General features: G+C 45.3%; 1 protein-coding gene across 1 annotated transcript in view; it reads left to right on the top strand.

The window, feature by feature from the left end:
- Positions 1 to 13130, top strand: part of Pgpep1l (pyroglutamyl-peptidase I-like) — a 31202-nt gene that overhangs the window by 5281 nt on the left and 12791 nt on the right. The window contains 1 exon segment of the mRNA XM_039101003.2: positions 4330 to 4382. Within this exon segment, the coding sequence (XP_038956931.1) occupies positions 4330 to 4382 (53 nt within the window).

Below are 13130 nucleotides of genomic sequence, written 5' to 3'. Positions count from 1 at the left end.
TATGCAAAGTGGTGTTTCTCATTCCCATCAATATGTGAGACCCAGTTTCTCATTCCTCCCAGCATTTGTAGATGGTTGCCATATTTCACTGTGGTCATATTTCCTTTTAATGTCTTATTATTACATGGACATTACTATTTATTACTACTAATTAATATTATTAATTGAACATTAATCTCAGAACTGGAAATTATTGTTCACAGTAGTGTTCTTTGTAATACCCTAACTGTAACCCATCTATATGTCTTCCACAGGCTGTTAATAACTGTTCTACTTGTACTGTTGCTGTGATAAGATACAACAATTTATTTTATTTCGATGCAGGATTTTGCTATGTAGCCCAGGCTAGCCCGGAACTTTTGATTCTCCTACCTCAGCCTCCCAGGTGCAGGGCTTTTACCAGCATGACCAGCCTCTCTGAGGCTCTGAACTATGAAGTTAAAACATTCTCTCATGTGCTTCTGTGGTGACTGTGTAAGTTCCCTGCAGTGACAAACTCCTCATTTCTCTTGCCTAGTCTTTAATTAGACCTTTTAAATATACCCCATAATCGTTTTCATTCAACAAATACATGCTTTTAGACTGTTCCCTGTAATCACTTTTCTCCCTCTTAACAGAGTTTTTAAAAAGAGCAGACACTCTTAAACTCTGTTGTTTTATTTTTTGTTTGTTTGTTTGTCTTGTTTTGTTTTAAGACAGACTCTTCAGTGGTGATGGTGGTGCACACACCTTTAGTCCCAGCAGACAGGCAGATCCCTATGAACTGGTCTGTAGTGTGAGTTCCAAGGTTACACAGAGAAACCCTGTTGTGGAGAAACCCTGCTAAGTAAGGTTGAAATCTACCATGTCCAGGTGGCTCCTCTAACTTGTTGCAACATGGAGGGCTGTTTACCAGCTGGTCTTCCCCTTCTCTGACCTTGTGTGGGAATCCTTGTGTAGGAAGTCTTCCTCGGCAGACTTTCAGACTTCCTCTTTTTCCTGATAAGAACCAAACCAGCCAGTACCTGGGATTCCTGGAATGCCTCTTCATTACAGCGAAGGTGTTCACAGAACTTTAAACTCCAACCAAGGATGTCCATTTACCTTGAAAACAACTTCCAACTCTCCAAGGTCCATATATAACCCTGGCTCACCCCAAATAAAGTGTATTCATACAAGCCCACCTGTCTTAGTTAGGGTTTTACTGCTGTGAAGAGATACCATGACCAATGCAAGTTTTATAAAGGACAATATTTAATTGGGGCTGGCTTACAGGTTCAGAGGTTCAGCCCATTATCATCAAGGCGGGAGCAGGCAGGCATGGTGCAGGAGGAACTGAGTTCTACATCTTCACCTGAAGGAAGCCAGGAACAGACTGAGCATCCTCAGGCAACTAGGAGGAGGATCTCCAAGCCCACCCCCACAGTGACACACTTTCTCCAACAAGGCTACACCTTCTAATAGTGCCACTCCCTGGGCCAAGCATATGCAAACCATCACACCACTGCAGTAGAGGTAAGCTCGGAAGCCAAGATTGTGTAAGAGAGCTGTTTCTTTGAAGATGGTTGGAGAAGTCTCTCTCTCTCTCTCTCTCTCTCTCTCTCTCTCTCTCACACACACACACACACACACACACACACATACACACACCACACTCCCAGCCTCGCCCTGATCCTGTAGACACCATCCATTCTGGACTCTGTCTCATCCTTCCCATCCAGTGTGCAGTGGCGTCTGAAAACCTTGAGAGGGAGGAAGCGGAGGATACAGAACCACAGCTGGACCCCTCATACCACACCCTGTCCTTAAATCCAAAACCACCTTCCCATAAAGATCTCCTGAAGCTCTGGTTAGCCTCCAACTTGATACACTTACTGTGTAGCAGAGGATGGCCTTAGACATCTGATCTCCTCGGGTTACACATGTGCTCTATCATGGCTGCTTTTATGGCTAGGTTTGAACCCCAGGCCGGGCAAACGCTTTACCTACTAAGTCTGTGCTTTCTTTTCTTTTTCATGCTTAGGGTTGAACCCAAGGCTCTGGGCACATTACCTGTACCCCTATCACCCTATGAGCCGTACCCACAGCGACCTCAACGTCTGTGATTATTATGAGTCCGTGTTTTCTTTTTGGATCAAGGATCCTGAGACACCCCCCACCCACCCACTTTTCTTTCCTCTAAAAGTTTCAGTCTTCTTGCATCTAAGGCCTTGCTCTCCATTTTGAATTTACGTATGTCTCAGCTGTAGGCCATAAGAGAGCAGGATTTTGCCTCTTGGTTTCTGTCTTAATTACTTTTCTGGTGCTGTGAGAAAATACCCTGACAAAGGCAACTTAGGGGAGAAAGGGTTTACTCTGGCCCATAGTTCAATGGCAGTCTACTGTACCAGGGAAGTCACTGTGGCAGGATTGAGTCTCCGATCAGGAAGCAGAGAGATGAATGCAGCCCCCTTCTCTACTTAGACAGGCCACGATCCCCAGCCGGGGAATGACACCACCCACAGTGGACAAGTCTTCCCACTTCAGTGAACACTATCTAAATATGCTTCCTATTGTATGCAGAGAGGCCTGGCTCCCAGGCAATTCTAGATCCTGTTAACAGTTAACAATAGTCATCCCAAGTGTCCCGTTGCTACAATACCATTTATTGAAAATGGGGTCTTCTTTGGTGCGTTTGTCAACAGCCACTGGGCATGCTCACAAGGGTTTATTTCTGGTCCTCCACAAGGCTTGTATTACAGTTTGAATGTGAAATTCATGTACTTGAATAGTTGGCCACTAGCTGGGGTTGCGGTCCTGGAGAGGCCTGTGGAGTCTTTAAGGAGTAGAGTCTTGATGGAGGAAGTGGCTTGGAAACAAACCTTGGCATCTGTAGCTCCACTTCCCATTCAGCAGAAGCACTCACTCCTGACTGCTGCTATTTATGAACAACCCACAGCCTGGCTCTTCTTCTCATACCCAAACAACCTTGTCCTACTGTGATGGACTTGGCCCTCTGAACCATGAGTCAGAATAAATCCTCCCTGCCCTGAAGCTGTTTCCGTTAGGTATTCTGTAACAACTATGAGAAAAGCCAACTAATACAGTCTGGATTTCATTCCAGCGCTTGTGGGGACTTGTGAAAGTGGATCAGACCAGTCTTTCTTTCTTTTTTTTTGTTTTGTTTTTTCTTTTTTTTTTTTTTTTTTTCCCGGAGCTGGGGACCGAACCCAGGGCCTTGCGCTTGCTAGGCAAGCGCTCTACCACTGAGCTAAATCCCCAACCCCTTCTTTCTTTTTTTAAATCTATTAATTTATTTTATGTATACGAACACACTGTAGCTGTCTTTAGACACAGCAGAAATGGTCATCGCAACGATGATAGATGGTTGTGAGCTACCATGTGGGTGCTGGGAATTGAACTCAGGGCCTTTGGAAGAGCAGTCAGTGCTCTTCTTTTTTTCTTTTTTTTCTTTTTTTTTTTCCAGAGCTGGGGACTGAACCCAGGGCCTTTCGATTGCTAGGCAAGTGCTCTACCACTGAGCTAAATCCCCAACCCCGCAGTCAGTGCTCTTAACCACTGAGCCATCTCTCTAGCCCCCAGACCAGTCTTTTAGTTATGAATCTGTTACTGTGTGTGTGTGTGTGTGTGTGTGTGTGTTTGTATATGCGTGCACACACACACACATGCACTTGAACATATGTGCCTGTGTTTTTATGCCTGAGAAGAAAACAGATCTCCTGGAGCTGGAGTTTCAGATATTGTGCAGCTCTGAACATGGGTGCTGGGAACTGAACTCAGTCCTCTGGAAGAGCAGCATGGTGGCTTATCTTTGTTGTCAATTTGACACACCAAAAAAGAGGGGGATCTTCAACTGAATTGCCTCCATCAGATTCAACCTAAATACCTGTCTGTGGGGGCATTTATTTAATTTATCTATTTGCTAATTCATAAAGAAGGGATAGGCAAGCTAAGAGCCACTCCCAGGCAGGTGGTCCTGAGTTGTATAAGCAAGCCGGTAAGTAGAGTCCTTCTGTGCCCCCTGCCTCCGGGTTCCTCCTTGGCTTTCCTTGTTGACAGGAAATAACATAAACCAAAACAACCCCACCCTACCCAGGATGGTTTGGGGTAGTTTATCACAGCAACCCGCAGCCATGGCCAGCAGGAGGTACTTTTAACTTCTGAGTCATTTCTCCCACACACTCCCTTTTGGGATCCCTGACTATGTTTCGTACAGACAATTCTGAGGAAGCCCCCAGTTTAGCGAGGTTGTGGTTCTCTGGGGCCTATGGGAACTTGTTACCGGGTGGCAGAACTTGTAACTGGGTGTTGTGGGCTGGTTTGAGCAAACCTGGGTATCTTTGGTTTCAGGTTTTGGGCCCTTCCGGCAGCACCTGGTGAATTCCAGCTGGGAAGCGGTGAAGGTAAATCCTGCCCCAGGGCCAACCTGGTTCCTTCTGTGGTTCTTGAGAAACCCCAGTGCATGGGACTCCAAAGAAACCAGAGTTGCCTTGGAGGGAAGGCAGGCAGGCGACCTCTGGCAGAAAGGCTTGTTTTTGGTCCTGAGTGATGTGACTTGTCTGCTCAGGTATTTCTCCCTAAGGGACACTGCTAAGATGAGATCGCTGCCCTGTGTGAGCATGGCATGGGGCATGGCTGAACACCGGGTCAATAGCCATTACCGTCAACAGCACACTTGCTTTTAAGGAGGAGCCGACCAGGAGAAAGTATGTCCTCTGACCACACACTGTCCCTGACCTGCCCCCACCACCCTAGGCCAATTGCCGGCCATCAGTCCTCCTGTGGGTGTCACCTAGAGGCCTGGGGTATTGAAAGCTGCCTGTTCACATTTCACTTTCAACCCCACACTCTGTTGGATCAAGCCAAATATGGGGCCTGGAGTCTATTCTCAGGGTTTCCCTGTCTAGCTGAAAAATGCAGCAAGGCCACTAGTGTCCTGCACTGAAGGCCACTGGGGCACTGACTTTGTGGTCTGACAGCACAAGGGCAGGCAGGAGACTCTTGATCCTTGAGTTAGCTTTTGGACTTTTGCTTTTCCAATCATGAAAAAGCCCAGGGACCCTTGGACTTACTGCCAAGCCTTGCTGTAGCACATGAAGTAACAGAGAGGCCAGTAGTGGACTTTCACAAGCTCCTGGCTTTCTGCAGCCAATCTCTGATCAGCAGGACTTCTGCGGAGTCCCCAGTGGTCCCAGACCCTTTTGTTTCTTTCTGCAGCCATGAACAATGGAAAAGAGCCAGATTGCTTTCGGTTTGCCTCTCAGTTTCCACAGTTGCAAGTAGTAGCATGCAAACAAGCTTGCCCAAGTTTTCTGTTTCCGTGTGTGTGTGTGTGTGTGTGTATGTGTGTGTGTGTGTGTGTGTGTGTGTGTATTTAATTTATATATATGCAAATGTGATGGTTAAGGAAGTCACATGACCACGTGATGTCTCAAGGACTGGTTGGGCATGCTCACAGGTAGTCCATTCCCACCAAGGGGTTTTTCTGTTAGATTCACAACTGCAGGCACATGGGATGAGAGTGTCAGATCAGCACAGGAAGTGGAAGAAGAGAGAGCAAGCATTACTTGTGGCGGTTCGGAAACCCCAGTGCATGGGACTCCTAGTGATCAAAGTCATGTTGGAGGGGAGACAAGCCAGTGATCCCTGGAAAAAAGGTTTGTCTTTGGTCGTTGGATGATATGCCTTGACTGGGTGCTTCTCCCATTTGTGGAGCAAAGAAAAGTAGCTAAGGAGGCTCAAGGCTAAGTTGGTGAAACAAAGCAGGAAGACATGGGCTAGGGATTCTCAGAAGGCATATAGTCAGACATGCAGACAGCCAAGGATAGCTCTAAGACTTCTACACACACACACACACACACACACACACACACACACTCTCTCTCTCTCTCTCTCTCTCTCATACATTTTCTTTTTTTTCTTTTTTTTCTTTCTCTCTTTCTCTTTTTTTTAATATTTATTATATATAAGCACACTGTAGCTGTCTTCAGTTACACCAGAAGAGGGCATCAGATCTCATTACAGTGGTTTGGTTTTTCAAGACAGGATTTCTCTAGGTAGCCCTGGCTGTCCTGGAACTCAGAGATCTGCCTGCCTCTGCCTCTTGAAGCTGACCCAGAAGTTTGAATTTTAAATTCTCACAAGAAACTTCATGGGCTGGAGAGGTGGCTCAGCCATTAAGAGTAAATTGGCTGCTCTTCCAGAGATCCTGAGTTAAATTCCCAGCAACCACATCGTGGCTCACAATCATCTGTAATGGGATCGGATGCCCTCTTCTGGTGTGTCTGAAGACAGCTGTACAGTGTACTCATATAAATAAAATATAGTTAAAAAACAAAAGAACTTCCTAAGAGTCTGCAGCAGTCAGAGGTTTAGGCCCAAGATCCTTTGCAATGGTCTGGCCTAAAGGTGGAGCCTAGACTGCATCTCTAGCCCCTTGTTACTTACAATGTTGTTTTCTTTTTCTTTGTGAGATAGGTTTCCATATAAGCTAACCTAGAGTGAGGCTTCATACTCACCCTATAGCTGAGCATAACCTTGAACTTCTGATTCTACTGCCTCTACCTCCCTAGTCCTGGGAATACAGGCCACATGCATGCTAGCCAAGTGCTCTGCTAACTAAGCCACATCCCCAGCCCTGAACACAGAGTTTGCCCTTACCTCCCCTTCCTGTGTTTGCTTACTTTGTTTACTTCCCTCAGCTCGTGTGTGTGTGTGTGTGTGTGTGTGTGTGTGTGTCTGTCTGCCTGTCTGCCTGTCTTTCTGTCTGTGTATATGCATACCATCTCTTGCCTATGGAGGTCAAAGGACAATATGTAGGAGTTAGAGCCCTTCTTCCCCTGTGTAGGACCTAGGGATGGAACTCACTCAGTCATCAGGTTTAGGTATCACAAACCTTTACCCACTGAGCCTCCCACATACTTCTTTGGGATTCTTTAGGTTGTAATTCAAAGGCTCTGACACTGATTGTGGTGATAGTTGATTATATAACTCTTGATGGTGATGGGTATATAACTCTGAACATACTGAAAGGTATGGAATGGTTAAATTTAAATAGGTTAAGTACATGGCTGGTGAATAAGCTATCTCTTAGGAGGTAGATGATAGATAAATTAGATAGCTATATTAGATAGATAGATAGATAGATAGATAGATAGATAGATAGATAGATAGACAGACAGATGTTAGACTTTACCCATATGCACACATACATAGCAGTTCAGAAACAGACGAAGAAAAAAGTTAGTAAACTAGACTATAGATATGAAGATATTTTTCAAAGGGCAACATAAAGGTGGGCAAACAAGTGTAGGGGAGATAATGTAAATAGTAAAGGGAATTTCTTTTTAAGTAGAATTCCAGATGAAAATGAGACTGGAAGGAAGAGATATTCAAATATACAACGTGTAGGTTGGAATAGCTTTGGTCCCATAGACTCCTGTGTTTGAAGGCTTGGCCTACATGGAATGCACTGTTAGGAGGTGTGGCCTTGTTGGATGTTTGACCTTGGTGGAGGAAACAACACTGTAAGGGCAGGCTTTGAGGTCTCCTATGCTCAAGCTACACCCAGTGGGGCGCACAGTCTCCTTCTGTTGCCTGTGGATCAAGATGTGGAACTCTCAGCTCCTCCTCCAGCACCGTGTCTGCCTGGATGCTGCCATGCTTCCTGCCATGACGATAATAGGCTAAACCTCGGAGCCTGTTAGCCAGCCAGCCCTCAATTCAATGTTTTCCTTTCTAAAAATTGCCTTGGTCATGGTGTCCCTTCACAAAAATGGAAATCCTAACAAAGACACAATGGCTAAGAATGTTCCAGAGGGATAGGAGAGATGGCTCCGTGGTTAAGAGCACTGACTGCTCTTCCTGAGGTCCTGAGTTCAATTCCCAGCAACCACATGGTGGCTCACAACCATCTGTAAATGGGATCTGGTGCCCTCTTCTGGTGTGTCTGAAGGCAGCTACAGTGTACTCGTATACATAAAATAAATAAATCTTTTTTAAGAAAGAATATTCCAGAACTGATGAAATACTTGAATCCACAGACATAAAAACAGAGAAAATCCACACCTAAACATAGTTGAGCTGCAGACTGCAAAAGACTGATTAAGGCTTTAAAGTAGCCAGAGGGAGAAGATGGTTCACTTACAAAAATGGATACTCTAACTAGTCTAAGGCTAACTTTCTCAAAAATAGCAATACAAGCTCAAAAGCAGTACAGTAATAACCTACAAAATGCCAAAATTATAACTGCTGAACAGAAATTGTGTACCTAGGAGATCATTCCTCAAGAATAAGGCTGGGGCTGGAGAGATGGCTTAGTGGTTATGAGCACTGACTGCTTTTGTTAAGGACCTGAGTCAATTTCCAGCACCCAGGTCAGGTAGTTCCCTGTCATCTCAGCTCCAAAGGGAATCTCTGACCTCTGTGAGCACTTACATTCATGTGCCCTGTACCTCCATACACATATGTACATAATTAAAATAAAAATAAATCTTTAAAAAAAAGAATAAGGCTGAAGTAAAGACATTTTCACAAACATAAATGCCAGGTTTACTCTCAGAAGGACAATACAAGGGGAGTGCAGAAGAGAAGACAATTATCACGAAAAGGGTGTCTTAGTCAGGGTTTTATTGCTGTGAAGAGAAACCATGACCACAGATTGGGGGTGGCTTGTGGTGTCAGAGGTTTAGTCCATTATCGTCATGACTGGGAGCGTGGAGGTAGGCAGGCTGGCCTGGTGTTGGAGAAAGAGCTGAGAGTTCTACATCTTGATCCACAGGCAGCAGAAGGAGACTGTGTGCTACCTTGAGCACAGGAGACCTCCAAGCCTGCCCCCATAGTGATCCAATTTCTCCGGTAAAGCCACACCTACTCCAAGAAGGCCACACCTCTTAATAGTGCTATTCCCTATAGGCCAAGCATTCAAACACATGAGTCTCTATCCATTCCTATTCAAACCACCACAGATGGTACAAAACTCAGGGTAAAACTGAGGGTAAAACTCTGCACCAGCACCAGGCAACAATGACACACTTTTGGTTGTTAGCCTAGCCTTTAACGGCTGAGCCATCTCTCCAGCCCCAATGACACACTTTTAATCCTAGTATTCAAGAAGTAGAGAAGCAGGTAGATCTCTGAGTTCAAGGGCAGCCTTGTATACAGAGTGCATTCCAGATCAGCCAGGACTACACATAAAAACCCGTCTTGAAAATCAAAACAGCAAACAAACGATCCATATCGGCATTGTTTGTAACATGTCATAGTAGTAGTTCATAATTCCAGGCCTAACGAAAGGAAGGAACTAAAATGCACAACAGTGAAAGGTGTCTTCTCTCTCCCATGACTCTCGTCATGGTGGCCTTCAAACAGAAGCCCATATCCATGATCTCCTCAGGACAGATTCTGGAGCAGAGTCTGCTTGATCTTCTTGCTTCTAATAGAACCAAAGAATGGCAACCAGAACAGGAACCTAGGTGACAGTCGGCAACACACCTGCATTGACATCTGGAAAGCGAGGTTCCTGAGGGTGGCTGCGCCATGCTCAGTATCCTGGTACCAGAGTTTGCCTTCCTTTTTGGCCCTCGATTCTGGGTCTTGCTTCCGTTCTCCCTTCCTTGTGTTCTTCCTTTGGCTAGAGTTGGTTACAAACTCTTTGCTGTCAATGTGCAGGGTGATTCCACCCCCATGGGTCAACTTGGGTTATACTGTGTCCTCCCTAACATGTCAGTGGACTCTTCTTTTGGTTTAGCATCTTCGTATTTGGTTTTTGATAGCCACCAAAAATGCTGGCAAGCAGCCAACAGTGTCCACAGTAGGAATGGCCATCTAAGGGACCATACTAGGTAAAGAGCTGAGCTATTTCATAACATACCCTGACTATTGGAAAGATAGACAAACAGGCTGAGATGCCCTAAACAATCTGAGTGTGTACAAGCTACATGTTTTCTGTGATGACCAACATCAGTGTATCTTTACCCCATAGATGGCCACTGAGTCACTGAGGGCGGGAGTGGGTAACTTTCTTTCTATCCTCTTGTATTCTTCCAGTAAAATTAAAGTTTATCACTATCGTGTACATTCCCAGGCAATGTTTAATGATCTGTACAAAGCTTTATGACTGAGAACACATGGGTTACAGATGGGAAAGGGGAAAAAAGTGTTAATTTCCATAGCATCTCACCTCTTCAGGATGGGGTGAGCTAGTGGCAAACCATCACGGGAAGTTGTTTTTTGTTGTTGTGGCCACTCATAAGTGGGAGAAGAATGTTGGAAGGAAAAGAAAATGCAGAAAAAATAGCATGGAGTCTAAAAGTTCACAGTAAAAGAGGCATTTTCTGAAGTTCGCAAGAGAGTGACTCTATGCTGTTGATTATGAGCCCAGGTGTTTAACACTGAGCCACCCCATCTCCCCTCTGCAAGCCCAAGGTTTCTGCAGTGACATATGCAGCATCATCATTGCCCACAATCTAAGTTTCAGGTTCTAGGTGTGGTGATTTGAATAAGAATAGCTCCCATAGGCTTTGCAGACACTGCAGACGCTTTTTGCCGCATGCTCAACATGGTCAACCCCACCGTGTACTTCAACATCATGGCTGATGGCAAGTCCTTGGGCCATGTCTCCTTGGAGCTGTTTGCAGACAACGTTCCAGAGACAGTAGAAAACTTTTGTGCTCTGAGCACTGGAGAGAAAGGATCTGGCTATGAGGGTTCCTCCTGTCACAGAATTATGCCAGGATTCATGTGGCAGGGTGGTGAGGTCACGGGCCATAATGGTAGGTCCATCTAGGGAGAGAAATTGGAGGGTAAGAACTTCATCCTGAAGCATACAGGTCCTGGCATCTTGTCCATGGCAAATGTTGGACCAAACACAAATGGTTCCGGGTTTTTTATCTGCACTGACAAGACTGAGTGGCTTGATAACAAGTGTGCGGCCTTTGGGAAGGTGAAAGAAGGCACGAACACTGTGGAAGCCATGGAGCATCCATGGGTCCAGGAAGGGCAAAAACAACAAGAAGACTGTGGACAGCTCTAATTTCTTTTGACCTGCGGGCATTTTACCCATCAAACCATTCCTTCTGTAGCTCAGGAGAATGCCCCCACCCCAGCTGCTCACACAGCCTGTAATCTCTGCTCTCACTGAAGTTCTTTGGGCTCCATATTTTCCTCACTCCTCTTCAAGTCTAGCTAGATTGCAAAGTTAAGTTTATGATTATGGATAAAAAATAAGAAAAAAGGGGGTTGAGGATTTAGCTCAGTGGTAGAGCGCTTGCCTAGCAAGCGCAAGGCCCTGGGTTCGGTCCCCAGCTCCTAAAAAAAGAAAAGAAAAAAAAATAAGAAAAAAGAATGGCTCCCATAGACTCGTATTTGGATGCTTAGGGAGTGGCATTAGGAGGTATGTCCTTGTGGGAGGAAGTGGTCACTGAGGGTGGGCTAATATCAGAAAAGTTAGTCCAAGAACTGGGATTTTGCTGTGCTAGGCCTGACAAGTTTCTTGGTGGTGGAATGTGGACTTTGGATTAGGAAAATAGTTGAGTGGTTCAAGTGGAGCATCACAGGCAGTACCAATAGGACCATGGAAGATGGTGCTGAGGGTGATTTGAATTACGGGGGACACTGGTTTTAGAGAAGAAGAATTGTAGGCCTAGATTTTTCAAAACCTACTTTTCTAAGGATTCTTAAGTGCTTTAACCTCCTTTCTAGCCCACACCCACCAGAGGGAGTGGAAAGGAAAGGTTAATAGGACAAAGGAGGATGTGGGCCTGTTTAGAAAGAGTTCTTTGGAGCAAATCCAGTCTGTGTTGCCAGAATATTAGCAGTACAGTTCACTCGAAACAACAGGGACAGCTCAATCCACTTGTAAACACCATTCACGAATCAGCAAAGGCAGGTTGATCCAGGAGAAACCTTGAGGCTCAGCCAATCAGCCCAAGTCTGAGGCAGTGGCAGGAAGCCGCCAGAACACCCCGGAAGTTCTTTTGTTGTGTTCCTGTCTATGGAGTCACAACAAATGAGGACCAGCAAAAGATGGCAAGGCGAACCGATACCACACAGCATCGTTCACTGTCTGAGGGACTATATTTATACCTTTTCCAAACCTCACACTCTTGCTCTCTCGAGGGTCCGCTCTAGCAGAACATCACATGCCCTTTCCCCAGGCTGCTTCTGGAAAATCACCATGTGTTTGTTCTTAGCAAAACACCCTCCCACATGTCTGCTTCAGCAAAAACATCCTCTCACAAGACAGTTTCCAGGAAAGAAAAAAATCACATGACACAAGCAAGTCTCTGAAGAAACCAGAAATTTCCAAAACACAGAATATCAGTATGCAACTTAGAGACCATTTTTGTGATATTTTGGCAAAGGCTGTGGGTACATTCTGCCCTTGTTCTCCCCCAAAAATCTACTTGACCTTAAATAGAAAAGTTACGAATTAACATCTTTAGTAGATTTGTCTCTAGGAGATTTCCAAAAAGTCTAGCACTGACTTTGTTGCTTGGTTATTAGTGACCATAGTTACGCAGATCTGTAATGAAGAGCACCAAGCTAACCAAGGAAAACTACAAAATATACAGTTTGAGGAGAAAAGGAACCCAGAGGACTGTAATGGAGTCAAGTCCAGTGCTAAGCTTCCAACTGGTATCTGGCTGGCAACCCCAGGCTGGGAGGGCCCCTACAAATGTTGGAGCCCCAGGTATGACAATCCCAGTGAAGTGATTTGTGCCATGTTTATAATAAGAGTGGACATGAGTGTAGAGGTGAGGCTCAGGTAGCTTTCTAGAACTGTCTTTGGAATCTGAGTTCAGATCAGACATTTTGGGGGCTTATTTCCGGGGTCACTCTTATTCAGCTGCTATGCGCTCTGCTCCTATGTTCAGTTAAGACAGCTCGAGCAGAGAGCTTCCCATGCTGGCAGTGTGTGTGGCCCAGGAAGGGCACATAGGTGCTCTCCATAGCTCAACCCCAGAGACCTAGTGCCAAACATTATTGTTCATAGCAGCTGAAATATATAAGAACTGCCCCGCACGCACGAAGAGTAGGATGAACTTGATTGTGACTGTCGCCCACTGTCAGGAGACCAAAGCATTTCTTTAGCAGTTCATCAAGTCAATGAAATACCACATGTGCTGAGGGTGAGGGGCAGGAGGACATGT

This window comes from Rattus norvegicus, chromosome 1 (genome assembly GCF_036323735.1).
Source record: "Rattus norvegicus strain BN/NHsdMcwi chromosome 1, GRCr8, whole genome shotgun sequence".
NCBI lineage: Eukaryota > Metazoa > Chordata > Mammalia > Rodentia > Muridae > Rattus > Rattus norvegicus.
The sequence above is the reverse complement of the archived record's forward strand: the minus strand, read 5'-3'. Positions and strand labels throughout refer to the sequence as shown.